At 42.5% G+C, this 11,386-nt stretch overlaps 1 protein-coding gene across 1 annotated transcript; it reads left to right on the top strand.

Annotated features, from left to right (window-relative positions):
* Nucleotides 1-3,074: 3,074 nt before the first annotated feature.
* Nucleotides 3,075-7,751, top strand: LOC131233837 (uncharacterized). Its single transcript, XM_058230654.1, has 5 exons — nt 3,075-3,315; nt 4,158-4,614; nt 4,728-6,057; nt 6,155-6,301; nt 7,133-7,751. Exons 2-5 carry the CDS (start codon nt 4,561-4,563, stop codon nt 7,630-7,632), a joined length of 2,031 nt encoding a protein of 676 aa, XP_058086637.1. The 5' UTR covers nt 3,075-3,315; nt 4,158-4,560; the 3' UTR covers nt 7,633-7,751.
* The last annotated feature ends 3,635 nt before the right edge of the window (nt 7,752-11,386 follow it).

Below are 11,386 nucleotides of genomic sequence, written 5' to 3' on the forward strand. Positions count from 1 at the left end.
CACGGAAGGTCATCCGCACAACGGTGGATAGACGATGTCCCGGACGTTTCATTGGTGGGACAGTCCTAATCTTTGCACCATCGTGCCACGTGGGTAGAACTTTCATGAGATCCAACCCGTTCATCAGTTACGCTGCTCCTCTGTAACTTGGAAGCCAAGAGATAACGACGATCTAAAACTCATGGAGGCCACACAGTAGGAAACAGCTGGGATGGAATGCACACCAATGGTTCTTTCGTAGCGCCCACTGTGTTGTTTTCGTGCCATTCAATCCATGTGGTTCTAGAACTCAGGTGGGCCACACCACGTGAATTTAAAGGCTTTAGTTAGAAGTCCATGTGGCCGACATGAATGCTGAATCGGCGTGATTTTCGTTTTTCAAAACAATGCCAAAATAAGGGTGTTGTACCTGATTGGAGGGCGTGAACTTCCTGCATGTAAATTTACTTACCTAAAGAAGTGGAATGCACTGTCCTTGCAGTTGCGGACACACGCAAGTCACGCAAGAGTTTTTAGTCCAGTGAGCTCTGTTTATATATTTTCATACAACTACTTGCATTTGAACCTATTAGCATCCACATCATCTATCCGTACGGTCCATTGGATCCAGTGGGTCTATTCACGGGCTACCGTGAGAAAATCAAACTGATCTTACGATTCGAACCGTAAAGTCAGTGGCATGTAAAAATGGACGCACAAGATCGGTCCTATTGCGGTATGCTTAGGCGCAAAGATCGCGGCGATTACTGCATGACATTTGGAGGGAGCGGATTAGGTGGGACCCTGGCCTCACCCAAGACGGTGCGGCCCTTAGCGTGGGGCCTACCTTGATGTGTTTATTCTGTATCCACCCCGTCCATCCGTTTTTTCGGATCATTCGAGGACAAGATCTGAAAAGTTAAGAAGATATCATTATCAGGTGGACCATACTCTAGGAAACAGTGGTGATTGAACACCGTATCATTAAAAACTTCTCAGGGCGTACCTTAATCTTTTGATAGTGTTTATTTGCCATCGAATGATAAGGTAACATAAGCCTGTATAGACAGAAAAAACAAATATCAGCTTGATTCAAATTTTATGTCGCCTATTAATGGCTAATCATCACTTTTTCCTACGGTATGGTCTACTTGACAACTGGATTATCTTTATTTTTTAGATAATGTCCTAAAATTGATAGGGAAAACGGATGGACAGAGTGGATACAGAGTACATAAATCAAAGTAGGCCCCACGGTAAGTGCCGCACCGCCTTGGGTGAAGCCGCTGTCTCACCGCTCCCACTTGTAGGAAAACGGATTCCGTACGGAGGAACTCGGAACGCTCTTACCGTAATGAGTAAACTCAGTAGGGCCCACAGTGAATGTATTTGATTTATCCACGCCGTTCATCCGTTTTTCCAGATCATTTTAATGGTTGATTCCAAAATAGAAACATATCAAAAGCTCAAGTGGACCATACCACAGGAAACAGGGGGAATAATGATTTCCACCGTTGAAACCTTCCTACTCCCCGCAGTGATGTTAATTTGTCATCCAACCTGTTCATAGGATCAAAAAGACATGGATGAAGGGACAACACAAATATCAGCTTGATCCAAAACTTCCGTGGCCTCCAATAAATTTTCAATGGTAGACATTTAATTCATATTATTTCCTATGGTGTGGTCCACTTGAGATTTTTATGTGCTTCATTTTTTTATCTCATGCAATAAAATTATCTGTTAAAATTGACGGACGGAGTGGATAAAATACATAAATCACAGTGGCCCCCACAGGTTTTACTCAGGAGTTACTCAGTAGGCAATCCGCTTCCCACTTGGAAGAAGAGTGGAGTAACAAACGGTCCAAACAGGTGATGTAGATACCAACGTGTTTTGGGAGGTTCTCCGTATCACTGAGCCAACGGTTAAAAAGGAAATACACAAGAGGCCGAAAGTAGGACGGTGCGGTCCATCTGACAAACGGCTTGGATCACGTGAGCACGGGGCCGTCTATTTCATTACCTAGTACGTGCACACGTGTAGTAGTGATGTAGAGCGAGCGGCCACACGTCATTGATTCAGCAGTTAGGTACGGCATCCGCCGTACATAGGCCAGTTGTTTAGAAAGCCGTCAAAAACTACAAGGACACATCGTTGACACGTGTCAGCTCGTGACGACTCCGTCTTCGAAAGCACGTGAAATGAGCCCACACGCCTACCCCGAGTCGGCCAAGAGTCTCCTGCGTCCCAGTTGGCCAACGGCTCTTTCCCACCCACCGACGATAAAGAAAATAAATTCAGAATGCCAAGAACGCCCTTATGTCTGAAGGACTCACTGAGTCTTACGTAAAGACAGAATCGAGGACAGATTCGGAATTTTAAATCCCCATGACTACCTTTAAAAATCTGACGCTTCATGTCAAAAACGGCACGAAAAGATGAAGAAATTTCAGGAAGCTAAGGTGGCGGGGCCGCGATACGATCCTATTTCCCGGTAAATCTCCTTGTAATTAAATTGGTGATCCGTGTGTAGCTTACGTTATGGTGGGCCACACTTTTACGTTTGGTGGACCACACATGTATGTTGAGCGTGGAGCATTATGGACCGTTGGGTGAGTGAACGAAGCAGACCGTCTTTTTCTTCTGTTTTTTTTTTTTTTTTTGGGCCAGGGATTCTAGGTGGTGGGACCGCCTGTTAAGGGCGGGCCCATGAATCCTATCACAGTTCCGTGACGTCGTGAACCGTTTGTCTAGTCTGTCCTAACTTGGATGGGCTGACGTCGAACCGTCAGGGTCGGTGGACTTCTCCGGTTCCACTGAGTCATTGGTAAAGCTTGTCTTGAACATCCGTTTCTAGGCAGCTGATCAGACGGTCAGGATCTTCTGATGGATACCATACTGTACATATATGGTGGCCCACCAGATCAGTGGGGATCCTCAATCACCATCCGCACGGTCTCGCCAGTTCAGACTTCGACCAAGCATCCAATTCGCAATAAATCAGGCCATGGGCCATCCCAGATGGGCCCCACCAGATACATTATCATATTATTCCTGATTCCTCACCACCGCCCTGATAACAAACGCGGCGTACTGCCTTTCTACCCTTCTCTTTCCTATTTCAGCGCTCTTCCAGTCTTCCATCCTCTCTCTCTCTCTCTCTCTGGCTCTCTCTCTCTCTCTCTCTCCACACCATCTTTGCAGTTCCCGATTTGAAGGGCATCCAAACACCCATCAATCTGAGCCTTTTAATTTCTCCACCCTTTCAGCTGAACCAGGCAAACCCACCTTCCTTTCAATCTGGCACGCATGCGTCTCTCAATGGTTTGAGAGGTAACGAAAAACAACAAGGCCTCATGCTCTTTGAATCCTTTCTGCAATTGGGTTCTCTTCCTTTCTCTGAAAAACTTCAACTTGTATTCCATCTCATCTATTTTATGTTGGAAAATATCATAACAATGCGTTCCCTCATGGGTTTCTCTTTGCATGTTCGTTCATCCAAGGTGGGCCTTGGTAGAGGTCCAGATCTATGTAATGGCATGAATTTCAGGAGAAAAGTTTGAATTTCTTTAATGGGTGTTTTTTATATTTTGTTTTCTGTTACCGATTTCGAAGATTGCTGGAGAATTCATGGATTTGAGAATCAGTTCTCAATGTATAGCTTGAATTCTTTCTATGATGGGTGTTTTCTAGATTTTTTTGTTTTTTTGAAGTAGATACATGGATGTTTAATGTATAGGGATTAAATTGCTTGTGTAGGTTTGGATTCGAGAACGGATTCTCAAATTTCATCTTCAACTTGCATTCTCCTTGGATTTCATGTTAGAAAATCTCATAACACCGCGTCTGGTTTCATGGAAGCCTTCCCTTCATGGGTTTCTCTTTTCATGTTCATACATGCAAGGTGGGCCATGATAGAGAACCCAGATCTTTGTGATGACATGAATGTTAGGAGAAAAGTTTGAACTTCCTTAATGGGTGTTTTTTAGATCTTACTTTCTGCTACTGTTTTCAAAGATTGTTGGAGAATACATGGATTCGAGAATCAGTTCTTGATGTATAGCTTGAATTCTTTCTATAACCTTTTTTGTTCTGGAGTTTCTCTTTTGGGTTTTGAAGATTTTTGTAGTAGATTCGTGGATGTTTGATGTATGTGGATTGAATTGCTTGTGTAGGTTTGGAAGCGATAACGGATTCTCAACTGCTTTTGTTGACAAGGGGTTGTGTATTTCACTCTGGCCTACCTTATAGCGGTATTTTCTCGCACCTTGACGAAGGTGTGGGCTCAGAACAACAGGTTTTCTTATCTATCTTCAGTTTTGAATTCGATCCATTGTCTAGTTTGGCACCTCTGTTGCATGGTTAAAGGCTCTCCAATCGACAATGGCTAACCTTTAAATCATCTCTACCGCGTGCCTTTTGATTTGTAGCCATCTCTTCTAGTTTCTAGAAATCTGTTTTTGGATATTAGAAATGTAAGGATTGGTAGGAGAGAGTGGAAATTCAGGAATAGCATTGGAAAGGAGGGGGGAAAAAGCAGATCTCTACTGGGTTTTGTAGCTGTATTTGATATCCAAAATGGTGAAACTCAACTGCTTCACGGCATTCTTTGGGAAGAAGAAGAATTCCAAGGTGAGAAAAGCATTTGGGTTTGAACTTTTTTATTGGATTATGATGTTTTACTTCTTTTTCTTCTCTGAATTTCTGACGGAAAGTTACGCCTTATGTTGTTTCTTTTCTCGTAGAAAGAAATTCCAGAAATTTTAAATTGGGATAATGGAAAGATGGGGCATGGAACCCTCCAAGTGAAGCTGGAACAGCTGGTGAGTTCTCCAAAAGAAAACGGATCGAATGCCACCTCTTTCAATGTTTCAGTACCTTTTGGAATTCAGGGAAGCTCTACTTGCAAGGTGAAAGTGGTGAGGGAAGAGAATACAAATTCGATTAGACTTGAATCAGCAGAGGCAGCTTATGAAGGCAGCAATGAGAACAATGAGAATTCTCCAATTAGAAGGGATCTCTCCGATTTTGACCTCCCAGCCCATGACATAAACAAGGGGGACGAGACTGAGCCATCTATCAACAAAACCAGTGGTTCATATGACTTGGTCGATACTGAAATGAACGGTGGATCGGAAAGAGATGAGGGTGTCGAGATGGCCCAGAGCGGGCACATTAGTGATCCCGGCATTGGAAAGACAGATTTCTGGGGCTCGCCAAAGCTGAAGCGTTCATGCTCTCATCTAGGAACCCAGGACTTGCTCAAGAAGTTCACAGATCAATTGGCTCCTTCAAAATCTCAGTCATTCGGAGATTTGCAGAATTCAACGCAGAGTGGGAGAGATGAAATCATTCGATGGACACAATTCAGTCCATTATCTGTCATGACTTCTCGCAGTGCTGACAAGGTTATGTTGAAAAGGCGATCTTCAAGGCAATTGCTTCCTTCTAGGAGTAGGAGACTCTGGTGGAAGCTCTTCCTTTGGAGTCACAGAAACCTACACAAGCCAGGGCCCACAAAACCAATGCCGATTGCCATTGCAGATGCTTCAAACCAGAAGGATGGCTATTGGTCAGACACTCTGGAATCGAGCCAGGCACTAGCTGCAAAAAATAACTGGGCTGAGATGGGCAAGTTGGATTTGTCAAGATCACTCTATGGTGAATCCAAAAAGAACCACAGAGGTGGCAATGGTAGTGGTGGTGGTGGTTTATCGGCCCAAAGTCAGTGGGTCGCATTCCCTATCGAATCATCATCTCATTTATCAAGAGTAGATGAATGGGTAAACAGCCTCGATGCCCAGTCCGTTCTTCCGCTTGAAGATCATGATGAGGGCAGTGAGGGAGAAACAAGAAAGAGCATAGATTATCCGCTTTCTCCTGAGAAAGCCCCTCTCACGACCAGGCACTCGACTGACAAGCTTGTGGATGAGGTTTTACAGGCGAACAATGTCATTCAGTCCATGAACTCTTTCTCGACTGTAGCTCACCTAGCCGGCATTGGCTTGAAAGTTGTTCCCAACATTTCGCCCTTCACCAGTCTTCGATCCGTCAATTTATCAGGCAATTTCATAGGTAGTGAACGATCTTCATTGAAAACTTCCATCTTTTCAGTCCATACATGTAATAACCAGTCTTTCGTTTTCTTTTGTATTGTGGCATTTGCTTGCAGTACATATCACTCCAGGATCACTGCCCAAGAGCCTTCAAACTCTCAATTTGTCTAGAAACAAGATCGCTGCAATCGATGGCCTCAGAGAACTGACACGGTTGCGAGTACTTGATCTTAGCTACAACCGAATTTCCCGAATAGGCCGTGGTAAGCCTTCCAAATCCTTTCCACTTCCATGTTCTTTCTTACATAGGAGCGCCAACACAGTTACTCAATTTAGATTCAACAATTCTTCTATGATACTTTTCTTACCATGTCTAGAAAGCTTTGTTGAATGAGGAATGCTAAGATGAGTCACACAACTTGAAAACTATCGCCTAGTCACTCAACAATTGGAGAAGCACCCACGAGTGGGGTTGGATATGGGCCCTCGATTTGGTAATTACCAATCATCCCATTACTAGGTGAGTTTTCCTAGTTGCCCAACTCAGCTTACAACTCCTCTTCATAGAATGAGGAATGCTAAGATTGAGTCATGCAACTCAGAAATCATCACCCAGCCCCAGCTCGGTGAGGTTGGGAATGGGCCTCAGATGAGGCAATTTCCAATCATCCCATGACTAGGTGAGTTTTTCCCAGTTGTCTGACTCGGCTTATCATTCCTTTTCGAATGAGGAATGCTAACACGAGTCATGCAACCGGGAGATCCTCATTGCCTAGTGCTTTGATGATTGAAGAAGTACCCACTGAATGGGCCAGATTGGGTAACTGGCCAATCATCCCATGACTAGCTGCAGTTTTCCTAGTTGCCCACGACTTATCATTCCTTTTCTATGAATTCGCTGTCTCTGCACAGCAGTTTTCAGAGACTAGAACAAGCAGTAGCTTAAGCTTAACAACAGCTATATCTTATTTAGGCGGTGTGTAAAAAATCTCCATTTTCATCTCTACCCATCACAAACAGTTGGAAGAAATTGCATGTATGTAACAACAATCATGCCGCTCTGCCACATGACACTTCTTATAATTTCCATTCAGGGTTATCAAACTGCACACTCATCAAAGAACTATATCTCACCGGCAACAAGATCAGTGACGTCGAAGGCCTGCACAGGCATCTAAAGCTAACAGTCATAGACCTGAGCTTCAACAAGATAACAACAGCCAAGGCACTCGGCCAGCTTGCAGCGAACTACAAGTCTCTGCTGGCTCTGAATCTGTTGGGCAATCCGATCCAGACCAACATTGGTGACGATCAGCTTCGGAAAGCGGCTTCTAGCCTCCTCCCTCATCTGGCTTATCTTAACAAGCAGCCAATTAAGCCCCAGCGGGCCCGAGAGGTGGCAATGGACAGCGTAGCAAAAGCTGCACTTGGGAATGGCGGGTGGAATTCTCGTAGGAAATTGACAAGACGGGTGGGCCAAGGTTCCCCTTTGACAAAGGGGAGGGGGAACGAAGGAGGGGGCCGTAGAGGACGGCACCGATCGAAGCCGATCAACCATCAACAGTCTCCAATTACTAGGAGATTATCAACATAGTAATTTACTTGGGCAGATGGATAGTTCTTGATTAGTAGGAAATGCGAGTGTTTGGAAATCATGACACAAATAGAGATCTGTTTGCAGGAGAGGCAATGTGGAAGGCAAGTTTTTGTTTATGGTTTGGATGGATGTCTTTCCATGGTTGCACATGTATGAGACCATGGCCACTCATCAAATGGACACTGTCGAATGTGCGGCCTGTCTCAAAAACTAGGATACACATCTCCATGTTTGGAGAAGAACAGCTTCAGAGAAGGGTAGAAAAGATGCATCTGAATTTTGGGCAGGGCACGTTCACAGTGGGCCCTTCTGATGAACGGTGCTGATCTTTTTGGTCATGAAAAATATATTTCACTCAGTTGTATGGTACAGTCTCATCAAAAAGATCCAAACAAGCATCTAAAGCATTCCATTGATGGCACGTACAAACTGTTCAGGAAATACGAATGCAACCTGTTGTACGGTACATTTAACAGGTGTGTATGAAACAAAATACATGAATGCAATACAACAGGAATGCCTGATTGGACTGACGTTATGAGTTGTTAAGTGGGCCCCAAGTGGACGGTCCTTATGAGTTGGTCCGAAGAAATAATTCATTGTGGGTCTTTGGAGTACGGAAAAAGCCCAATAAGTACAGGGCGTTCGATGTGGGTTCTCGTGCAGCCTTTTCTTATTAGTTCTCTGTATGAGAGGAAGAGGACAGAGAGAGGCGGGCCCTCTTGCACATGTGCTTATTCTTATGGTTTTTGGTGCTTTGTGATGCTTCAGTGGCTATTGCTTCCTGGTTCCGCTATCCATTGGCCATGGTCTAAGATTGGGGCGCAAATGGGTCAGGTCTGGATAAGTCCTGGGGACTCATAGACCCAAATCGTTTACCATTTGGCTATGTATTTTGCCCCTAACCCAAGTCAGGTCCAAGTAAAAATAAGCCAACTTATTTGAGGAGTAGGCTTGGCATGGTAAGGGGTCGTTTGGCACCATGTATTTGAGGGGATTTCAAATCCCCAGGTTGTTTGGCACCATAAAGTAACTGCGCATAAAGTAACTGTGGGTTTCAAATCTCCTCAAAGAGGGGTTTCAAATCCACGGTGAATAGAGCTGGTACATGAGTTGAACCGAGTTGAGCTCGGCTCGGCTCGGCCAGTAGCCAACCCCAGTTTGAACTTGCTCAGCTCGGTTTGGTCAGCAACTCGGCCAGTTTGAGCCGAGTTGAAGCAGTTAAAAAAAAAAAAAAGGTTCAAGCTGAGTTTGAGCCTGTGCAACATTTTCTCAAACACATAGATACTAATCAGGTCAATTCGAGCCTGTGCAACATTTTCTCAAACACAAAGCACATTTTCAATTTTTCGTATAATGCAAAACAGTAATAAGCAGTATAAAGGTGTTTCATCAAACACTCGGCAAACAACATCAAAATCGTGATTTGAGGGCAGTTTTATAATGTGAAGTTTTTTTTTAGTGATTTGTTTTGTATCCATTCCTTCCTCGCCACTAGCGGATCTTGCGGAGAATATATGCACCTGAACAATATTTCATTGAGTCATTTTCATCAAACACTTCGCGAGGAGCATCAATATCAAAATAACCGAGTCATCTAGCCAATCCGATCCAAGTCGATTTGAGTTGAGGTTCGATCCAAGTTGAGTCGAGCTCGGGCAAGCTCGAACTCGGCTCGAAATTTTTTCAAGCTTAAAAAATCAACTCGACTCAGCTCGAACTTAGTTTCAAATTGAGTCGAATTGAGCTTTTTTGAGTCGAGTTGAGCGAGAGTGAGTTAACTGGGTTAACTTTGTTCGTGTATAGCTCTAATAGTAAAAGCTTGGATTACATCTAAAATCTTTCCGAGAGTTGCATGTGTAACATGTATGTCACTAGACTGTTAATCTATTTGGCATATAGCCCACTAATGATATCCCAAAATAATTAGATTATCAATTGCATCACTATAATTACTTTAATATGATGATTGGTGTCATCCAAACATTGTCTATGTAAATCGACAGTTAAAAATTGTTGGTTAGTCACTCAGACATGATCTTGTTCTTGTGGCCCATCCAAGACTTGGAACTTCATCATTTTTGGGCAAAGCATATATTTTAGTGGGATTATTACAGCCATTTAAAACATTCACTAATTAAATATATTAAAATTGATTTAGTAATTAAATTGAAACTCCCGTAAATATACCATGCAGAGTTACTTTTGGATTAAAGTTGATTCCTTGCCAAGTACAATAGGAAGATTTCAAATCTAAGGCGTTTCAAATCCAGGGGGTTCCTAATCTAGGGCTAGGGGGTTTCAAATCCACGCTCGCAAACAGGCCCAACATGAACTTATGGTTAGAATTCGGTCAAGGTATTCTGACAGTGATCCCTATGTGATGGATGGTCTGGATCTCGTACAAGTGTACATTAATGGCACTGTTTTGTGAACTCCCTGTCCTCCTGGACAAGTAGGGTTTGGTTGGATTTCGGCATAGTCGTGTTACCACAAGTTGTCAAAATAATTGTAGCCTGTTACAGGATTTGTCAACCCCATGTGGCAGATAAGTAGTCACGGGTATGTGATGTGTTGGACCATGGATTGGGTCTTCGGTGGAGAGATTAAACTAGGGTCAATAACAAATATTGGATCCAATTAAAAAGTCATTTGATAAGCTCATCATTTAATTAGATTTAGTCCTAAATAAGTCTCTAAATAAACTTAGTGGATCACATATTGACCTGAGCAAGAATCAAAGAATCATGGCGCTTACGTATCCTCACATCTAAGGATCAATTATTTTTCATGCAATATTAAGTTCTTAATTACATAAATCATAATATAGATAAATGAGCTTTTGGATATTGATTTGAACTCGACTGTCTAATGTAATTGTCCAAGAGTTTAATATTAGTATTTTATATACATGATACACTTATACTCCCATATAAGATAAGGATAAAGGCATTACCAATACTAAGTTACCTTCTAATGGAGATCATCCATCTTAATTTAAGATAGTTCCTTTACATAGGATAATCGTACATCTTATAAATAAATGTATACATTTGTATTATAAGTATGTATGATAGTCATAACACATGAGGATACTAACATTCATGGGTCACAACTCTTCCACACTAGTAACCATTGTGTTCAATCTCAAGTTCCAAGGGTCACAGGGGAATCACTCCTCACATGACCTATGTTAATTTAATAAATTTAATATGACAATAGATATTAACTAAGGTATCTCATGTTGTCTTCAAAGAATCATCATTATTAAAATCAACAGTTAAGATTGATCCTATAATAGTCATAAAGCTAATTAATTCAAACATACCTTAGTTTTTTGGAGAAAAACTCCAATCTCACATGTTCTATGTGAACTTTAACATACACTGTTTCTCTCTTGACAACTTTGCATGTGAGGACATTCATTCTACTAACCTTTTCATGCACTCACTAATTAACTAATTATACCTCTCTTTTTTTTCTTTTCTTTTTTGGGTTAGTTTGTTAGTGCACACCCATGTTAGTACACACCCTCCATGTTAGCCACCCCCACTAGGGATTGATACCAAGACCTCAAGTGTTGAAACGAGGTATCTCCACTTAGTCTGCCAGTTGAGCTATGGATCTGGGTCTATTAACTAATTATACCTCGTTTCAACACTTGAGGTCTTGGCATCGATCCCTACTGGGGGTGGCTAACATGGAGTGTGTGTACTGACATGAGTGTGTACTAACAAGCTAATCCATATAT

Source organism: Magnolia sinica, chromosome 2 (genome assembly GCF_029962835.1).
Source record: "Magnolia sinica isolate HGM2019 chromosome 2, MsV1, whole genome shotgun sequence".
NCBI classification, from domain to species: Eukaryota; Viridiplantae; Streptophyta; class Magnoliopsida; order Magnoliales; family Magnoliaceae; genus Magnolia; species Magnolia sinica.